The 20594-nt window shown below is 50.9% G+C and overlaps 2 protein-coding genes across 4 annotated transcripts; both read left to right on the forward strand.

Moving 5' to 3' along the window:
* Positions 1-3719: 3719 nt before the first annotated feature.
* Positions 3720-8947, forward strand: PTCRA (pre T cell antigen receptor alpha). 2 transcript variants are annotated; one of them, XM_069564497.1, is made up of 5 exons: positions 3816-3873; positions 5809-5841; positions 6272-6592; positions 7686-7730; positions 8271-8947. In XM_069564497.1, exons 1-5 carry the CDS (start codon positions 3816-3818, stop codon positions 8771-8773), a joined length of 960 nt encoding a protein of 319 aa, XP_069420598.1. In that variant the 3' UTR covers positions 8774-8947. The 2 variants fall into 2 exon arrangements, with proteins under 2 accessions (XP_069420599.1, XP_069420598.1); XM_069564498.1 differs by lacking the exon at positions 5809-5841 and having other exon boundaries at positions 3720-3873.
* A 1958-nt stretch (positions 8948-10905) lies between these two features.
* On the forward strand, positions 10906-20039 carry CNPY3 (canopy FGF signaling regulator 3). 2 transcript variants are annotated; one of them, XM_069564496.1, is made up of 6 exons: positions 10906-11931; positions 15372-15495; positions 16311-16407; positions 18627-18749; positions 18976-19093; positions 19377-20039. In XM_069564496.1, exons 1-6 carry the CDS (start codon positions 11763-11765, stop codon positions 19592-19594), a joined length of 849 nt encoding a protein of 282 aa, XP_069420597.1. In that variant the 5' UTR covers positions 10906-11762; the 3' UTR covers positions 19595-20039. The 2 variants fall into 2 exon arrangements, with proteins under 2 accessions (XP_069420597.1, XP_069420596.1); XM_069564495.1 differs by lacking the exon at positions 18976-19093.
* Positions 20040-20594: the final 555 nt, after the last annotated feature.

Consider the following 20594-nt stretch of genomic DNA (forward strand, 5'->3'; position numbering starts at 1 on the left):
AGGAGAAGGGGATGACAGGAGACGAGATGGTTGGATGGCATCACTGACTCAATGGACATGAGTTTGACCAAGCTCTGGGAGATGGTGAAGGGCACGGAAGCCTGGAGTGCTGTCATCCATGGGGTTGCAAAGAGTCGGACACAACCGAGCAACTGAACAACAGCAACAAAGCTCTGGTAGGAGTGATGTGGGCCTTTCGTGCATTGTGGTGGTTTTATACCAACACAGATCATAAGGGGCTTCCCAGGTGGTGCAGCAGTAAAGAATTTGCCTGCCAATGCAGGAGACACAAGAGACATGAGTTTGATCCCTTGGTTGGGAAGATCCTCTGGAAAAGGAAATGGCAACCTGCTCCATTATTCTTGCCTGGAAAATCCCATGGACAGAGGAGCCTGGAGGGCTACAGTTCATGGGATCGAAAAGAGTGGGGCATGACTGAGTGACCGACCACAAGCACAAAATTAGTATAACAGGTGTATCAGGGAGACTTAAAACACAGAGGCCTCAGATGCGCAACATCACTAATCATTCAGTTCAGTTCAGTCGCTCAGTCGTGTCCGACTCTTTGTGACCCCATGAATCGCAGCACACTAGGCCTCCCTGTCCATCACCAACTCCTGGAGTTCACTCAGATTCATGTCCATCGAGTCGGTGATGCCATCCAGCCAGCTCATCCTCTGTCGTCCCCTTCTCCTCCTGCCCCCAGTCCCTCTCAGCATCAGAGTCTTTTCCAATGAGTCAACTCTTCGCATGAAGTGGCCAAAGTACTGGAGCTTCAGCTTCAGCATCATTGCTTCCAAAGAAATCCCAGGGTTGATCTCCTTCAGAATGGACTGGTTGGATCTCCTTGCAGTCCAAGGGACCCTCAAGAGTCTTCTCCAACACCACAGTTCAAACGCATCAGTTCTTTGGCGCTCAGCCTTCTTCACAGTCCAACTCTCACATCCATACATGACCGCAGGAAAAACCATTGCCTTGACTAGACGGACCTTAGTCGGCAAAGTAATGTCTCTGCTTTTGAATATGCTATCTAGGTTGGTCATAACTTTTCTTCCAAGGAGTAAGTGTCTTTTAATTTCACTAATCATTAGGGAAATACACATTGAAACCACCATAAGATAACACTTCACACCCATTCCAATGGCCACTATCAAAATTAAAGTTAGCATTAAATTACTGTATGATACAGCAATTCCACTTCTGGTATACACACAAAAGAACTAAAAGTAAGGTCTTGAAGAGAGGTTTGTACACCCATGTTTACAATAGTTATAACAGAGAAGCAACCATTGAGGGATATCCAGTGAGAGATGTACAATAATGTGAATGTACTTAATATCACTGATCTTAAAATGGTAGATTTTATGTTATGTGTACTTTACTGTGTAGTAAAGAATCCACCGTCAATGCAGGAGACCTGAGTTCGATCCCTGGGTTGGGAAGATCCCTAGAGAATGAAATGGCAACTCATTTCAGTATTCTTGCCTGGAGAATCCCATGGACAGAGGAGTCTGGTGGGCTACAGTCCAGGGGATCGCAAGAATCAGAGATCACTTAACAACTAAACCACCACCACCACCACTTTACTACAATTTTAAAAACTTTTAACTTAAACAGAAGCCCTCAAAATCATTGAGGCCTTTAAGCTAATCTTAAGGAAGTAAGTATGAATTTGGAAAATACTTTATGAATAAAGATAACTGTTGCCCCAAACTGGAAAACCCAAATATCTACAAGTAAAGGCATGGCTAAATAAGCTCTAGTATGTCTGTAGTTTTATGTTTTAATAATGTTTATTATCCTGATTTTTACAGGTTTATCATAGAAAATTGAAGAAATAAACAATTATAAACATGAAAAGAAAAACTATTCAATATCCTCACATGCAGAGATAGCCACTGTTAACATTTGGTATGCTTCCTTCTAGGAATAATCGTATATTTCTTATGCAAAATTGGGTGTATATTTTCCTTTTAAATTTGAATCCTGTTTGTTTCAGTTTTCTGTATATGTAATTTAGCATACACATATATACAGAAAGAGAACATTTATTGACTTCTTACTATATAGAGAGAATAATGCTAGACCCATTTCATGGGTGATCTGTTCAAGCTGAGGTATTATCATTCCTATTGTACAGATGAGGAAATTGAGATTTAGGGAAGTAAGTAATTTGGTGTAAATCACACAACTTCTGAATGATATAGTCAGGATTGAAAGCCAGGTGTTCTGGCTTCACAGCCCACACACTGAACCAAACTCTAGTCTATATCTCAAGTCATTAAATATTCTTTTAAAAACATGATTTTAAAAGGCACTGCATACAGGAATTCCCTGGTGGTCCAGTGGTTAGGACTCATCACTTTCTCATCACTCATCACTGCCATCCCTGATCAGGAACTAAGATTCCCCCAAGTGGCCAGGCATGGCAAAAAAAAAAAAAAAAAAAAAGCTGCTGCGTAACATTTACTAACATAAATACACCAAGCATTAGTTCATTCAACTCTTCTCCAAGCATTGAACATGGGTAGTTATTTTTCTTGGTTTGATTTTGTCGTTGTTTTGGGGGGTTTTTTTGGCTGCACACTGCAGCTAGCAGGATCTTAATTCCCCCACCAGGGATTGAACCTCAGCCCTTGGCAGTACGAAGTCCTAACCACGGGGCCACCAGGGAATTCCTTCTCCTTGTTTCTAATGTAATACTTGAAAGAACGTTTTTGTGCACAAATCTTTGTCTTACAGTGATTGAATCTCTTATTCCATCAGGATATATATCTGGATGTGAAGTGTCAGGGTCAAATTGATAGTTACAGCTAAAATTTAGGAGAGTCACTGAAAATGGCATTTTTAAAAGTCTACTTTTAAAAGGGGGCTTGAGGACTTCTATAGTGGTACCGTGGTTAAGAATCTGCCTGCCAATGCAGGAGACACGGGTTCCATCTCTGGTCAGGGATGACTCCACAAGCTACAGAGCAACTAAGCCTGTGCATCACAACTACTGAGCCCGTGAGCTGGAACTGCTGAGCCTATACGCCACAACTACTGAAGACTACTCACTCTAGAGCCTGTGCTCCGCAACGGTGAGACACTGCAGTGAGAAGCCCAAGCACCAACCAAGAGTAGCCCCGCTTGCCACAGCTACCCCCACACAGCAACATAGACCCAGCACAGCCAAAAATAATTTTTTTAAAAGCGGGGGAGGTAGCTTGATGCAATGGGGCAGGGAGTATATGGGAAATCACTTTTGCTGTTAACCTGAAACTGATCTAGAAAACAAATTCTATTTAAAAGGATTATATTTAACTACATGGAAATAAGCTTATTGGGCTTTTTGGCTATAGTAAGGCTAGCCATCAGAAAACAGTTCAAGCCCTGGCTCTGCCACTGACTGGCCAGCTGGGTGGCCTTGGGCAGGTCACTCAATCTCTCTGAGCCTCGGTTGCCTTGCCTGTGAAATGCAACTCACAGCACTTGGGTGATGGAATGAAGTGTTGGATGTTAAGCCCCTGACATACCGTCAAGTGCTCTAGATCCTGTAAGTGACAGGGGCAGTGGCTGGGAAAAGGCCTTGCACGCTGTGGAGTGCTCTTCAGATGGGAGGGAGTGTGGTGTTCCGAGTTCCCTGGACCGGTGAGAGAAGGCTGGGTTTGGGGGCCAGGCTGGGGGTGGGAGGCTCCTCACCGGGGGAAACGGCTCCGTGGTGGAGCAGCTGAGATGCAGCTGTGCCTGTGGCCTGCGAGGCCGTCTTGTGGCTGCCTCCTCCCCCAGCCCACACACAGGTCTGCAGCTGGGTCCTGCCTCCTCTCAGGTGGGCCATGGCTGAGTCTTGGTTGCTGCTTCTCCTGGCCCTCGGGTGTCCAGCCCTGCCCACAGGTGAGCAAACCCCTGCACCCTTCTCTGTGCCGCTCTAGTGGGCCCAAGCCCACACCCTCACTCTGGGCATCCCTGGTGTGGGAGGGATGCAGGGAGGCAGGACAGAGATATTTGGGGTCCCCTGAGGAGGGTCTTGCCAGAAGCCCATTATCCCCTTCCCCATTTTACTCCACCTCCCAGCTACCTTGCTCTGGGGCCCCCAAGTCCTGCTCCCCTGAGGTCCACCATGTTGGGAGGGAGGGTGCTCACCTCTTGGAGTGAGTTGGACAGGTGTGATGGGTGGGGTTGGGGTAGCCTGGCTGTGGTGGGCTATACGGTGCCATAGGACATGGGCAACACGGTAAGTCCCCTGCTCCTTCCTGTCCAGTCTCCTGCCCTCAGGGCTCAGGGTATCTCATGTTCGCTCCCAACTTCCCCTACCAATAGGTGCATAGAAGTCTCAAGGCCTCAGTGACTTTCCAGGTGTATTGACCCCTGACCCCGCCCCTTCAAAGATGGGGGCTGGAGACGTAGCACTGAACTTTTGAAAATTCCAGGTTCATCTAGTAGCATGTGCATGTTCATATGTTTGTGGTGGGGAAAGGTCCTTGACCTTTGAATCAGGACATCTCCTTGTTCTAAAGCTGCCCCCCAGTATGTCACCAGCACTCCCTTGCTAGGGAGATAAATCACACCCACGTGGAGCAGGAAGAGCCCGTGGTGGGAGACCTGAGCTCTGAGAAGGAAGCAGCCAGGGTGAGAAGGAGCAATTCTGGGAGGCTTCGTGGAAGAGGCAGATGCTGACTTCAACTTGAGGAGTGTTTCTCTATGTACAGCTGGAAAGGCTCAGGAGGCTGAGGCTCCTGGAACCCATTCTCAGCCTTTCCTCCTCCCTTTGATCCTGATGCCTTATTAATACTAGTATTGATGATACTAATCCTTATCTGCCAGGTGTTTTATGTTCATGATCTTTACTATCCACCACAGTTTCCCTGTGTTGGTGTTATTAACCCCATTGTATTGATGGGAAAATTAAGACTCAGTAAATTAAGTGGATGAGTCAAAAGTCAAACCAACTCTGTCTGAGGCCATGTCCCAGGCTTGGTCCTATGTGATATGTAGGAAAATCTTGGTCATCTTTCCAAGTGGGTTGGCCTGTGAAACTGGGAGTCACAGAGGTCTGAATCCAAACCCTGAGTGACTACTTACCATCTGCCTGCTTCTAGGTCAGTTATCTGACCTTCAAGAAATCTTTTGTGGACTTCCCACGCAGTCCAGTGGTTGAGAATGCACAGTCTCACTGTAGGGGGCACAGGTTCAATCCTTGGCCAGAGAACTAAGATCCCACATGCTACATGGTACAGCCAAAAAAAAACTTTTGTGAGCACCCCCTACCTCTAGGTCCCCACAAGATTCTCTAGTGCCTTCCCTGAACCCTGGGGCATTTCTTTAGCTTGGCTGCGCTTAACTCATGGTGTGAGTTTATTTGTAGGTTTTAACTTTTGAGATTCTGTTTATATGAAAAGACAGCCACCCATTCAAAAATAGCATTTTGTTATATATTAAATGAGTCATCTTTATTGCAAAGAATAAATTTGTGGAAAATCAGGACTATTCTGAAAAATACAGGACAAATGTTTGCAGTACTTACATGACTTATTTTTGCTTTTAAAAAATTATAAAATAATACAGACATACACTTTAAACAGGTGAATTGTGTGGCATGTAAATTAAATCTAAACAAAGCTGTTAAAAATGCTACAGACTTAACAGGAAAAAAAATAAAAACCCTGAGACTAATACAACAAGCACCCAAGCATAGGCTACTCAGATTAGCAGATGGTTAAAATGTTGCCACATTTGAATCTAATATTTTTTAAAAAGAAACAAAAAGGTGCAGAGCATTTGAGGTCTCTGATCTCACTCCATATCCTACCTCCTTCCTTTCCTCCCCAGAGGCAACCACTCTCCTGAGGCCGGCACAACAAGGTACTATAAGTATTTGTTTGCATCTGTGGCCTTTCTCATGGGATTGAAATCACTGAGAGCAGGGACAATATTTTAATGATGTTGTATCCCCAGTGCCTGGCACAGAGAGATTCAGATGTGACAGATAGATGACAGAAGGATGGATGGATGAATGAAGGAAGGGAAGATGGATAAATGGATGGATGGATATATAGAGATTGAAAGTAGAAAGAAGAGATGTAGGGAAGACAGATGATAGTAGAAAGGATGGAGGGAAGGAAGGTGGTTAGGTAGGTAAATGCAAGGAGAGAAGGATGGATGCCTGGGTAGGATAGATTGATGGTTGGTGGAAGGACTGATGGAAGAGAAACCCAGATGGAAGGATATGAGACTCGGACCTGGGAGGGCATGGACAGTTCTAGGCCCCCTACAAGTGTGTGCTCTCTTGCAGGTGTCGGCAGCACACCCTTCCCCTCTCTGGCCCCACCAATCACACTGCTGGTGGACGGGAAGCAGCAGACGCTGGTGGTCTGCCTGGTCCTTGACGTTGCACCCCCTGGCTTTGAGAGTCCCATCTGGTTCTCAGCTGGCAATGGCAGCTCACTGGATGCCTTCACCTATGGCCCTTCCCCGGCGGAGGATGGCACCTGGACTCGCTTGGCTCAGCTCTCCCTGCACTCCGAGGAGCTGGCAGCCTGGGACACCTTGGTCTGCCACACCGGGCCTGGGGCTGGGGACCACAGCCAGAGCACACAGCCCCTACAGCTGTCAGGTGGGGACAGGGCCTGGGCCCCTGGGGGTTGCTCCCTGCCCCCTTTCACACACTCTGGAATCAGGATGTGGTGGGAGGGCGTGCATGCTACAGACCAAACATCTAGGTGAGGTGATGCCTGGGCTCAGAGCAGGGTGGCCTCAGGGCCCCTGGGTCCTGGGATTTGCAACTGTGATATCTCATTCAGATCCAAGCTCTGATGTGTGACTTCTGAGAGGTAATAATGGCTCCTCCATCCTGAGGTCAATACCTTTCTATGTATGCTATGCTGTGCTCTGCTTAGTCGCTCAGTTGTGTCCGACTCTTTGCGACCCCATGGACTATAGCCTGCCATGCTCCTCTGCCCATGGGATTCTCCAGGCAAGAATACTGGAGTAGGTTGTCATGCCCTCCTCCAGGGGATCTTCTCAACCCAGGGATCGAACTCAGGTCTCCCACATTGCAGGTGGACTTTTCTTTACCATCTGAGCCACCAAGGAAGCCCCTCTCTATGTATACCCAGGGTTAATATCTATATCACCCTAACTGTGACACCCTACCTATTAGAACCAAACAAGAGTTAAATAGTAAATTGCTATCACTTACTTATTGTTTGCTCTGTGCCAGGGACTGTTGTAAATGCTTTACATTTAGGTCATATTACCGTATTACAAGTAGGTCATGCTAGTCTTCTCATTTTATAGGCACAGAGAGGTCAAGTAACATGTCCAAAGCCAGCTATTATTATTACTGACCAGATGACTTACTTCGGTTTTTTTTTTTTTTGGATTATGTTAGTTTTCTCATCCTCCAAATAAGAACATTTGTTGAATAAATGTCCTGCCTTCCAAAGAAGACTGCTAAGAAAACTGATTCCTTGTCTAAACGTGCTGAGGCATCTCTAAGGGCACAGAGCAGGGAACAGTCAGGAGACAAGGAGATCTGGGCCCCTGACAGGACTTGCCACAGATGGGCTAAGGGTTCCCACTGCTGGTTCATTTGTCCATTTATCCAACACACCATGAAGAGCTGCCCTGAGCAGGGCTGGGGCATAGCACTGGGGCGGAGAGCACAGCCCATCCCAAGGACTCACTCCCTTTTCCTTGGCTGCCAGGCGCCGCTTCCTCGGCCAGGACCTGCCTCTGGGAGCCTCTCCGGGGTGAGTACTGGGACCCAGGACCTCAGCCCCCGCCCGACTCTGGGCTAATGTACTCCCTTGGGGGGGTGGGCAGCGCAGGTTGGTGGGTATCCCCTGAAGAGGTTGCCTCCCTGCGTTGGGGCACTGGCTAGCCTGGGCCTCTGTCTACTCCTGGGTCATAAGGAGGGAGATCCTCTGACCCCAGCATCCTTTCTTGACACCAGGTTGAGAAAAGGGTCCTTGGGCAGCCCAGAGGGTTGGCCCCAGCATGAGGGTCTTGGGAGACTCTTGGGAGTCTAGGGAGCCTCAGGAGACCGGACATGGGCTGGACATAGAGTGGTGTTCACAGCCAGGCTCTGCCTCCTGCCTGGCCTACATCCCCTTGGTTGTTGGGGGGTGAAATAACATGAAGGCTAGGAAGCTCTGACTATTCCCATTAGTCAGAGCTGAGGTTAGACACCAGGAAGGCCGTCCCCTGGTTCCCCTCCTCTGGGGAACGTTCCATCGCGGGTGGGGCCGCGCCAGCCTCCAGGCCGCTCACCAGCTCCTCCTCTCCCGCAGGGACGCGGGCCCTGGTGCTGCGGCTCGGGGCGCTGCGGCTGCTGCTCTTCAAGCTCCTGCTGTTGGACGTGCTGCTGACCTGCAGCCGCCTCTGCCGCCCGCCCGCCGCGCGGGGGGACCCGGCAGGGCCGCCGGGCTCTGGGGCCGCCGGTCTCCCCGCGCCCCCCGAGGTCCTCCGGGCGGAGAGCCGCCTCCTGCCGCTGCTTCCGGCGCCCCGAGGATCGTCCGCAGGCCCCGCCGACCCGATTCGCCGCAATCATGGGGGCACCACAGGCCGAGGTCTCAGCGTGTCCGCCTCGCCGCCGCTGGAGCCCCAGGACCGCCGCCGCCGGGATCACACCCGCAGTCCCGGTCGGGATCCCAGAAGCCCAGTCTGGGAGGAGGGGCCGCCGGTGCTCAGGGCCTGGAGCTCGGGACCCTCCTTCAGGCTCCCCACTTCAAGCCTTGGAGCATTTCTCTGTAATCTACCTCCTTCAGCTGACCCGAGCTTCCCCGGGGGCTAGGCTCGGTCTCCCCCTCTGACTGAGGTTCTTTCTGAGCTAAAAAAAAGCTTTGTTTCTCGCATTAGATTGGAAGCCCCTTGAGGGTGGTGATCCACCCAGGCACCGGAACATCTGAGGTGCAAATAGTTGACAACAATTAAAGGAGAACTTACATATAACACAAGCAAACAAAAAGTATTTTAATTCATGTCTGCTCAGGGAGAAGGATATTTGGCACATTCAGAGGAGGCAGAAATCTGGGAAGGCTTCCGGAGGGTGACAGCCTGGGGAGTGGGGCTGGGGGTTGGGGAGAATGCAGGGCCCACCTCTGTCTCCTTTCCCCATCATCAGGCACTGGGTAGGCCCCCTCTCTGTCTCTTCACACTTGCCCAAACTTTCTGAGAGGTCAGGGGGAGGGGCCTGGGAACCAAGGAAGAGGCTGTGCTGGGCCTGATGTGAAGGCTTGTATAGACTGGAGGGAAAAGAACAGGGCCAGGATTCCAGAGTAATAGGATCATATCCAAGGGCAAGAGCACAGACAGTAATTCCAAAGTATACGTCATTAATCAAATAAGATCATTATTCACTTGACAAATATTCACTGAGCATCAACTCTGAGCCAGGCACTAGAGAGGTTTTTGTTTTGTTTCTTCAACAGGGCTCTTGCACTGATAGAATATGAGGTTCCCACAATGGAGCGTAACCTGTGTGTCCCCTGTTTATCCAGCGCTGGCAGGAAACCCAGGGTTTTCTCTCCAGTCATCACCCCAAGAATCTGGACGCTTACATGTGAATCCAGATGTCCCCCCAGGGCAGCACAGGACAGTTACCTGGATCACCGGCCCTAATGTAGTTTTCCTTCTCCCAAAGAGGCAGTGGCAGCACTCCATTCTAGCACTGCCCACCTGCCCACCCACCTCCGCCCACACACAAGGTGTCAATGACACTCCCAGCTTCCCAGAGCCTCTAAGCCCTCTCAGCTGCTGTTCCATGAAAACCCTCACCTCTCCTCACTGGTCCTCTCTCACCAGCCTGTAAGGAGGTTCTCCCACCTCTGTTTTGGATTCTCTGAGGCAGAGGACACAGCTTCTGGGGGTCAGTCTGTTCACCAGCCCCACAGGGTCTTCTCCTTCCCTACCACACAGACTGAGGAGGGGGCGGCTGGGTGGGGGCAGGGGCGAATGCAGACTTTCTACAGTCACTGTCCCTTCCCAGCTCTCAGCCCACATGTTGAACCCAGAGCTCCCACCAAACTAATTTATGTCTCAGTAAGTGTGCTCTCAGAGGCCCTTTTGTTTATTCTGGAAGCAAACCTCCCTGAGCTTCAATGCTTCTCTCCGTCTTGCCCACCCTCCCCCAATCCTGCCCTGCCCCAGACTCTGAATCCCCACTGTGGCTGGCTTAACATCATTTCCTAGGAGGTCTCCTGGCCAGACTTTGAGCCTCCCCAAGTCTTCTGAAGACTAGAGAGCATGGAGGACCTCAGGACAGTGATCTGATCCTCTACATTGTGGAATTCTACACACCACAGCTCCTGCCTATCCAAGAGTGCCTTGTCAGCTACGGAATTGTTGGGAGCAAGAAGCTAAGATCAGGAAATGACAACTCAATAGACTTGAGCATCAGTCCTTTAAAGTCTTTATAAAATACCATAAATATCCAACCTCCAGGAAGGAAACAGGAGGCATTGGAAACAGGGATTTATGGGCAAAAAATGGAATTTGAAGGCAGACTCCCAGAGAAGCAGCCTTACTCTGTGTGTCCATAGACCACTGAGCTCAGGGGCAGAATGAAGCCATCCCCCTAAACCCAGAGAGTCTTCTTCCTGATGACACAGCATAAGGAGGTTTCACTGAGTAACTCCTTGTGCCAAGCGCCCTGATGCCGGGGATGTGGACGGGAAATCAATCGTTCATTAGTCAAGTCCCTGCCTGTGGGAGCTCAGAATCCAAAGATACAAATAATAGGCCAGAAAAGGAACTGAGTTCACACACTAATATGAAAGTTAATGCATGAACTTTTTACAATCCTCTCGATAAGTTTTAATTCTATTAACCCGTTCGAGCTTCCCAGGAACAGGTAAGCCTTGAACAGCAGCTAGGAGGATCACTTTGTCATCAGATGAAAACTGAGGCTCAGAGAGGAAACGGTTTATTCTAGTTACCAGCGGGATAAACTTAGGGCTTTATGCGACAGGCGTGTGCGTACTCAGTTGTGTCCGCGACCCTATGGGGTTTAGCCTGCCAGGTCCCTCTGTTCAGGGGATTCTGCAGGAAAGAATAGTGGAGTGGGTTGCTATTTCCTCCTCAAGGGCATCTTCCCCACCCAGGGATAGAGTCTGTGTCTCCTGTGCCTCCTGCATTGCAGGCGGATTCTTCACCGTTTGAGCTGTCGGGGAAGCCTAGGGTTACTGGGCACAAAGAAAGCTGCTTGAAGGCAGGGGACTCTGAATCATCCAAATCTCATCCACAGAGCCTACTCGAGTGACAGTAACAACAAAAGCAATAATAATAATAAAAAGACATAGGGCTAGCTGCCCTATGATCCCAGGGGTAAGTGGCGTGCAAGAAGGCGGAGAAGGCAGTGAAAACTGTCTTTCCCATACCTTTCAGGACCGGAGGGTTGCTCCCTCTCCCCTAATTCTGGTCCTCGAGTCCCTCCCAGAGCCTCCGTTAGGAGGTGGGAAAAGATGTTGCCATAGGTCACTGAGGACACCATTCGTTCTCTCATTGGCCGAAGCCTAAAAAAGAACGTCCTCCCATTCGCTAGAAGGCAAACCCCGAAAAGCCCATTGGCTGCCGAGTCCGCGGGCCTCCGTCGTTCTGGGGGCGGGCCGAGGTAGCTGGAGGGGGAGCGGGTGTGTTGCGGGAGCGGGGAGGGGGGGGCTCGCCGTTGCCCTGGTTACGCCGAGGCACGTGTGCAGTCCCGGAAGCGGCTCCGGGAAGCTGCCCAGCGCGCGCAGCCGGAGGAAGCACAGCCCCGGTCCGCTCGGGTCGGGTCCGGCTGGGCCATGGAGCCGTTACCTGAGCCCGCGTCCGGGCCCCGACCCAGGCCCCACCGTCTTATGCTTCTTTCCCTGCTATTGCTGCTGCTGCTGCTACTGCCGGCCCCGGAGCTGGGCCCCAGGCAGGCCCAAGCCGAGGACACCGACTGGGTTCGACTGCCCAGCAAATGCGAAGGTGAGGGGGCGGGCCCGTGGGGAGTATCCTGCTGGGGGGCGGGGCTTGCGGAGAGGGTTGGGGGAGGGACCGACCCGGGCTCTGAGCGGGTCTCCGTTCCTGGAACCTACTCTGTGCCTGACACTGTGCTGAACGCTGAGAACGCAGGGGCGGCCGAGAGATCGGGTCTCGGTGCACCTGGAGCTCAGAAATCGGTGAAAACAAGCAGTTACAATGGGGGTGGTAGATGCCACGAGAGAGGAGGCGCCAGGCTTTGGGGGCTGGGTGAGGAGCATCTAAATCTAGACCCCAGATGCGGAGAAAGGCTTCCTCCTGGAAGCCCTGAGAGGTTAGGAGTTAGTCTAGTGAAGAGAAGCGAAGTCACGAGATGCTGAGGCCTACAGGCAAAGGGCAGATTTGAAGAACTGAAAAGATTCACATGACCGGTCTTGGGGGAAGAACTTGAGACGCTCCTCTTGTGCCCTGACCACAACCGGCTGTGTGTCACCGGCCGTCTCCTCCACCAGCCGTGAGCTCCTCCAGGGCAAGGGCCCTTGTCTAGGTAGCTGTTCACATACAGGCATGAGTGGACGTGGGTGAAGCTGGGGTGCTGTGGGTGTGTGTGGAGGAAGGAAGAGGGTCTGAGACCTAAGGAGTCACTTTAGGAGAAAAGTAGAACCTGAGGGAACTTGGTGAGAGAGGGAGATTTTAGGGATATGGGAAGAGAGTGAATCCCAAAGACAGAGAGGTGGAAGTGTGGCACTTGTGTGTGTGAGAGAGAAACAGAGATAGGGAGGGAGAGAGAGAAGCATGCCAGCACACACACCAGCCAAGGGCCTTTTTTCCCCTCCTCTCCATTTCTCAGTTTTGTCCTCAGACTTTTACACACACTCCTACATTCTCACCTCTCTAACCCCAGCCCCTCACCCCTGAAAGCTGGCTATAAACCGGTTGCATCCTAATTCAAAGCCTGTAGCCAGCCAGATACTTCCTGAGCACTGGGAAGTGTGGGTGGTTTGGGAGGCATAATCCTTTCATTTGAGAGATTAAAGGTGAGTTGCTTCAGAGATGAGCTGACTTCACTGGTCAGCCTTCCAGTATGGGTTCTAGCCTGTACTTTCTCCCTCACTCTCGTGAACAGACAGTCACAGGGTTATAATGCCTTCCTTTCACTCTCTTGGCCACAGCTAAGATCCTTTGGGGATTTCACTTCCCCTTCTCATTTTCTATCTTATTCTGATGCCAAAGAGCCCTTACGGTTTCTCTTGTTGTTCTCGAAGCCTAAGAAGCTCACACTTCTTCTCCATAGGAGACTCATAAAAGCATAGAGCTGGCAAAAATCTTTAGATCATTCTAATCCAACCTGATTTTGTAGGTAATTGGTAAAGAATAAAAGGGATTTTCAGTCATGGGATGGCTTAACCTAAGTGTATATTTACTTTTATTTATCACTGTGACACCTTAGTTATTAAGTGCTGACTGGCCCACAAAACCTGCCTCTGGCTTAGTAGCCTGAGTAGAAGAGGCCTTGGCACAGAGGAAAGAGAACCTGCCCAGAAAGAAGTGGGTGGATGTTCACGGGAATGTAGGGTCTATGCCATGAGTCTCCTCCAAGTCTGGTTCTGGGTGGGATCCCTAGAGGGGGTCTTGAAGAGGTAAGGTTTGGGAGAGTTGAGAGGCAAGGTTGTACTTGATGGATATAAGAGAAATGGATTGATGGGTTCCCACCCCCCCGGGCCTGGCATACTACATATTGAGCACCTGGGAGGGGGGAGCACAGGAGTCAGAAAAATGATAAGCTCGCACAGAGTACAGGACAGAAGAGGGCGGGAGCCTCGGCCCTGGATGGAGAGCCAGGGAGGTGAGACACCCTCAGTTCATCCTGGACTCTGAGATCAGTGGCTGACGTTTTGGAATCTTCATGTGTTCCAAGTTCTCCAAGCCATCTATTAATGCGTATGTTATAAAATTTCACCAAGCAGGCCTCCAGGGGATTTGTTTGTTTCGGTGGTAAATTGGTTTTCTATCCAACTCTGCTGATGTTGTTAAAACAATGCTGTTGACATTTAGCCTGCAGATCATATTCCATTCAGAGACATCCGAAGCTGCTCGATCAGAAGCACAGTCTCTCTAGGCAGTATTTATCAAGTATCCAGTACATACCAAGTCCCAAAATAGGGGAATAAGGAAGAAATCCAGCCCATGAGCCTCACTTCGAGTGCCCTTGTAGTCTAATTGGAGAGTCGCATGAGATGATCAAGGCCCCTGGTGAGAGCATGGGTCCTACAGTGTCTCAGGATGAAATCAAGAGCAGGTGGGACTCATCCAGAAGGGCTTCCTGGGGGAGCAGGCTTTTAAGATGAGGTGGAGAGGAAGGACAGACAAGCCCTGAAGCACTTCCCTAAGGCCCCAAGCACTGCACACTTTCAGTGGTAGCAGTGTTATGCAACGGTAATTTATTTGTTTACACTTCTTTCTGCTCCATTAGACTGAGTATCTGGGAGGGAGAGACCTTGTTTTCCTCTCTGTATCCCCAGGCAGTGCCTGACACATAGGAGTTGCTTAATAACTATTTGAAGAAGAATAGAGGAAATGAGAAAATAAATGTGCAGAAACAGTAGAAACAGGCCTGTGGGGGGAAATGGAGCGAATTAACTTGGTAGGAGTAGAGACGTGGTGTTGAAATAACATATGAAATCAAGAAATAAAAAGCCATAAAAGACATCTTGGGAGCAATTGGGGAATTTGAACATGGACTGAGTATTAGATGAGATAGGAATTGTTGTTAAATCTTCCAAGCATGGTGGTTGTTTTATGATTAGTAGGGGAAGGTCTTTGTTCTTAGGAAGTGCTCGATGACTTGTTTAGGAGCAAAGATCATGATGTCTTGCAGCTTATTTTCAAAATGGTTTAGCAAAAACAGTGCATATATTTTGACATCTGTTATTATCACATTGCTTTATATTATAAATAGGAAATAGTGGTAAATCACTGTTGTGTGTGTTTTTTTTTTTTACTAACAGCTCTTTTTGTTGTTTTTTCTTTCTTTTTTAATTTATTTATTTTCTTTTTTACTAACAATTCTTGACTGTGAGTATAAGGTATATGGTTATTCATTGTACTCTTTCAGCTTTTCTGTATGTTTGAAATTCTTTTCAGTGACATAAATGATTGTGGGGGTAGGGGACAGGAAGGAGCTGGGAGAAATGGAGGCAGTAGGAAAAGGGCCCAGAGAGGACAGGGGCCAGTGGATCTTGGAGCCTACTTTCACCCACTGAACTCTATTGCTGGTCTGCCCACTGAACTGTACTGCTGGTCTGGTGCTGACTCCTTTCTCTGCCCCAAGCATCAACTCAGCCCAGTCCCGGAGAGGTGTCCGCTTGGGTCTGTTTTGCTGGCAGCCGGCTCCCAGCAAAGACTCACATGAACTCAGTAGGTGGTGCTGTGTCTTCTTTCCCCAGTGTGTAAATATGTCGCTGTGGAGCTGAAGTCAGCCTTTGAGGAAACTGGCAAGACCAAGGAGGTGATTGACACAGGCTATGGCATCCTGGACCGGAAGGCCTCAGGCGTCAAATATACCAAGTCGTAAGTAGAGGGGAGGGAGAGGGGCACCAGCCTGCCCTGCTTTGTTCCTTGAGGCATCAGCATCTTGAAGTTCTCTTCTCCCTTCCCGCTAGGCAGACCCACCAAAAGGAGGCAGCTCTCTAACTGAGACCCAGGTTTGCCCACTGATTCTACCCTGAACTGATTGTATGGCCTTCCTAAATCCCCAAGTGCCTCTGGGCTTCACATCCTTCATCTGTAAAAGCAAGACTATTGGACCTCACCAGTAACTCCCAGTGATTGGAATTTATGGACCAATCTTTAAAAATATAGGATTGCTGGGAAATTCCCTGGTGGTCCAGTGGTTAGGGCTGGACATTTTTCATTGCCATGGCCCAGGTTCAATCCCTGGTCAGGGAACTAAGATCCTGCAAGCTGCTCAGTGCAGCCAGAAAAAACAGGCTCACCAGCTTTTAATCTTGCCAGGTATAAATATTGAAAACAAACCAAAAAGCATTTCCATCAAATATGATCATCCTTTCCAAATGAAACACTATCTCGACATCAAATATCCATACATTTTGCTTTACTTTTAAAAAATCTAGCTAATCATTTAACTTTATATTTAAGACAACAACAACAACTTTCTTCCCATAGAACTGTTAAAATTGTGTCTCTCTGGTCTGTGTTCCAGCATTTCAGAGCCCCCCCGATGACCTATCTCCCTCCCAGCTCTGCCTTCCCATTGGTGAGCCTTGCAGGTGCTGGGGTAGCAGGGCTGGAGGGCTGGACCCCTAACCCGCAGGGTCGAGGAGGGGAGCTCAGGCAGGGACTGTCTTGTGCTGCTGTCTCGGCAGGGACTTAAGGTTAATTGAAGTCACGGAGACCATTTGCAAGCGGCTCCTGGACTACAGCCTGCACAAGGAGAGGACCGGCAGCAACCGATTTGCTAAGGTTGGCTTTGTATATGCCCTTCCTCCCCACTGGGGCCGGGCTTCGGGTCTCAGTGTGTCGCCTGGTCTGAGTGCCATCAGAAGATCATGCCCTGGGAGCTTCCCTCCTCGGCAGCTTCCTGTTCTTTATCCATTGCCATTTGCATTCCTCCCGTCCTGAGCGGCCTGACTTTTCAGTGCAGGTGGGCACATTGCTGATGTCTGGGCCTGCCCCCTGGGGTCCTGCCTCAGCCTAGGACAGAAACGCTCCTAGGTGGCAGCCCCCTGGGGACCAGAGCACTTTGTGCAGGGGGAGAACTCAGGATGCGCAGAACTGTGGGAGTTTTAGAGATGTCAGAAAACTCTTGGGGAGGGCGTGATGACTGCCATGTCCCTTCTCTGGGCCCATGGGGCCCCACCTGGATCTCGCTCATGATGCCTTTATGACATTTATTGCACTCACCATGTATATGAATGCTTCTTTCACTGGAGAATGAGCTTCCTTGCAGCAAGGCCCATGTTTCCTTTTTTTAAAATTTTCCCTTGTGCTATTTATTTTTCTATCCACAAAAGAAAGGTGCATGAGTGTGTGAAAAAATAAATAAAGTGTATCAGTTTAAGTTCTGATCCAGAATAAGATGTGTGATGGGAAAACAGATCCGTACAACAGCAATCTTGCTCTGGCCCAGGGTTTTAAAGTCCCATCAAAAACTGGATGTCTTCCCTTTCCTCTTTTGCTCTTGCCTCATCTCACACATTCTGCTTGAAGACTGTGTCACATGGATGCAGTGGCTCAGAAGTCAGTACACGTGTGTGAGCACACCACTCTCATACGCAGAATCTACCAGCCACGCAATTCCAGGGAGTGGCTTGACAATAAACTGACAATAAACTCTTCTGTGGCTTAATGATGCCAGGACTCCCGGACATTGATAAGATGTCATCCTACCCACCTATCTCCATACCCCTCCCCATATACCTGTTGCCATGTGTCTTTCCAAAAGGATCCAGAGGGGGTTGGGGAGCAGGGTCTGGAGGCTCATGTGTCTCCTGTCACTCCTACAAGGGCCCATGTTTCTTCATCTCTATCTTCTATGCCTGGTAGAAGAGCTGTCTCCCACATTTCTCCACCTAAGTACCCTTTTAGCAAAGGAGATCCTTCAGAAACCCTTGGGAAACCTAGAGGAATACTTCTAAGCCACAAAAGTCCTAGGTTTTATCTTTATAATTTGTATTAATATTGTACTTGGTAATAAACCCATGTTTAATGTAATAATGTTTAATTTTATTTTCTATAGTGAAAAAACTAGAAGCAGCCTGGCCATTCACTAGTAGGGGAGTGGTTAAGTAAATTGGCCATTCATTGGACTCTTAGACAAACTGTGTAATGAAGAATGAGGTAGTTCGTTATGAGTTGAACTAAAATCACCTCCAGAGTATAGTTGTTTAGTCACTAAGTTATATCCAACTCTTTTGCCACCCTATGGACTATAGCCTTCCAGGCTCCTCTGTCCATGAGATTTCCCAGGCAAGAATAGTGGAGTGGGTAGCCATTTCCTTCTCCAGGGGATCTTCCTGATCCAGGGATGGAACCTGAGTTTCCTGCATTGGCAGGCACATTCTTTACCACTGAGCCACCCAGGAAGCCCTCTCCAAAGGATATTATTAAGTAAAAAAACACACGGTGCAGAATATTGTGTATGATACATACATTGAGCTGCTTGTACGGGGGTGAAGTAGGGGTGGAGGAGAGGCTATTTTTGTGTGCGTAGTGGGTTGCATCCGCATGCGTGGTCTCTGGGAGACAGAAGAAACTGTGTTGTCTCTGGAGAAGACCTAGGTGGCTGGCAGAAATAATTTTGTACAGAACCAAGAGTCTTCCCTGCCTTGCCTGTGCTTCTTCCCAGCAAGGAAAGATACAAGTTTTGGGAAGAACCAGAAGCAGGGAGTAGGCTGGCCACAGGGGAGGCCACAGTGAGGGGAAAGAGACAGGACCAGTTTATTATCCTGGAAAGGAGTATTTGCTCAAAGGGTCCTGAGAGCAACCTTTCTGAAAGGAGGAGGTGTGGGGAGGGGCTGTGGGACACAGGCCTCAAAGAGGGGAGGAGAACGTGAGGATGAGCATGAGAAGCTGGAGAGGGTCTTGACCTTGGCGGGGTCCCTGGATCTCCAGCCGCACCGGGAGAGGAGCAGGGCAGGGAGGGGAAGGGTCTCTGCCTCACATCCCGTCGCGTCTTCCAGGGCATGTCCGAGACCTTTGAGACGCTGCACAACCTGGTGCACAAAGGGGTCAAGGTGGTGATGGACATCCCCTACGAGTTGTGGAACGAGACCTCGGCAGAGGTGGCCGACCTCAAGAAGCAGGTAGGGGCCCCGCCCCAACTCCAGGCTCGATGAGGGTGGGTCCTCAGTTGACGAGGACCATCGGGAGCCGGGGAACTGTGGTCAAGCCGTCTCACCCCGCCTCTGGCTCCTCGGGGGAGTCACAGCCACCAGCCGGGTGGGTGGCGAGACAAGGCTCAGGCTCGCCCGGCTCCTCCGGGAGAGGTCAGGCCCGGGCATTGCCAACGTGAGGCCTTGTGGTTAACAGTGCGACGTCCTGGTGGAGGAGTTCGAGGAGGTGATTGAGGACTGGTACAGGAACCACCAGGAGGAGGACCTGACTCAGTTCCTCTGTGCCAACCATGTGCTGAAGGGCAAGGACGCCAGTGAGTCCCAGGGCAGCAGGGCTGGGCCCTCCATACTCTCCACTCGGGAGGTGGGTGAGGAGAGGATGCAAAAGAAAGAAGAAATGGTGGCGTTGGAGCCTCCATCCTCAAGGAGCTGGATGGTACAGGGCGGGGTCAGGGCCTGGTGCCTCAGATGCCCCCCAGATGGGCCGGGAGGGCCCCAGCAAAGCAGAGCTGGGGCCAGATCCCGTCACCACCCCCGGTGGCTCTGCAGCCGGGGCCCAGCCAGCCAGCCTGTTGAGGGTGTCTCTCCTTCCTGCAGGCTGCCTGGCAGAGCAGTGGTCTGGCAAGAAGGGGGACACAGCTGCCCTGGGAGGCAAGAAATCCAAGAAGAAGAGTGGCCGGGCCAAGGCCTTGGGCGGCGGTGGCAGCAAACAGAGGAAGGAGCTGGGCGACCTCGACGGAGACCCCAGCCCCGAGGAGGACGAGGGCATCCAGAAGGCTTCCCCGCTCACACACAGCCCCCCTGACGAGCTCTGAGCCTAACCCAGCAGCTCCTGCTGACCGAGAGCCTGAGCTGGGAGCCCAAGGGTCTGGGCCCCCGGCTCCCGCAGATGGAGCAGTGCGGGGTCTCAGTGGTGTCTGCCTGGCCGGTGCCGCCTCCTGCCGTGGAAACTTAAGCCCCGGGAGAACTCGGATCAGCTGCGGGCAGCCCAGGCCGGCCTCTTCCCTCTGCCCAGCGTTCCTCTCCCGACCCAGACTTCAGGCGGGCCCCGTGATCTCAGGACTGCCCAGGACTCCAGTGTGAACTCCAGTGGGCAGGTGTTGAGCTGGACCCAGGACTGGGGCTCCAGAGCCCCACACCCCCTCGCTCCTCCAGCACCAGCTCCTCCTCTCCGCACCCCCTCTTCCTGTGGACACCTTGTGCTCTGCCCGGCCCTCCCCTGGGGCTCACAGAGTAAAACCTTTCGGCCTTTTTCATTCAGATTTCTGAGTCCCCTTCAGCTCCTTAGAGGGGCCGGAGCCCCCTGCCACTCTTTCCTGCCCCACTGTTCCCGCCTTGGGGGCTGAGGATGGGAGGCTGTTCCTGTAAGCCTGCCCGTTGTGGGGAAAGCAGGCACAGCGAGGGCCCTGGGGCTCTGAGGTGAGGGCTGGGCCTTGGGTATGGGGTGGGCACAGAGCTCCGGCCCTGCCCCCCAGCCGCCTGTGGCCTCCCTGAGCTGCTCAGGCCGGGAGAGCCGTCCTCACTCCTTCCCCGCCTCCCGCCTCCCCTCTCCCCACCAAGTCCTTCCTGTTGGTTGTGTAAAGTGTGCACGGTGACTCCACCAGCCCAGCACCCCCTCTCCACGTCCTGCCTCTTGGCTTCTGGCCTCTTGGTCTTGACCCTTGTTCCCTGATGACCACACCTGACCACTCTGCGCTCCCTAGCTCTTGTGCCAGGAACCCACAGGGGAGGACAGCCAAGCCCCCAACAACACTGGTTACACCGTGTTCTCTGGGAGCAGGGGACGAACAGCAAGGCTGGCCTCTGAGGAGAAGG

The sequence above is a fragment of the Ovis canadensis genome, chromosome 20 (assembly GCF_042477335.2).
Source record: "Ovis canadensis isolate MfBH-ARS-UI-01 breed Bighorn chromosome 20, ARS-UI_OviCan_v2, whole genome shotgun sequence".
NCBI lineage: Eukaryota > Metazoa > Chordata > Mammalia > Artiodactyla > Bovidae > Ovis > Ovis canadensis.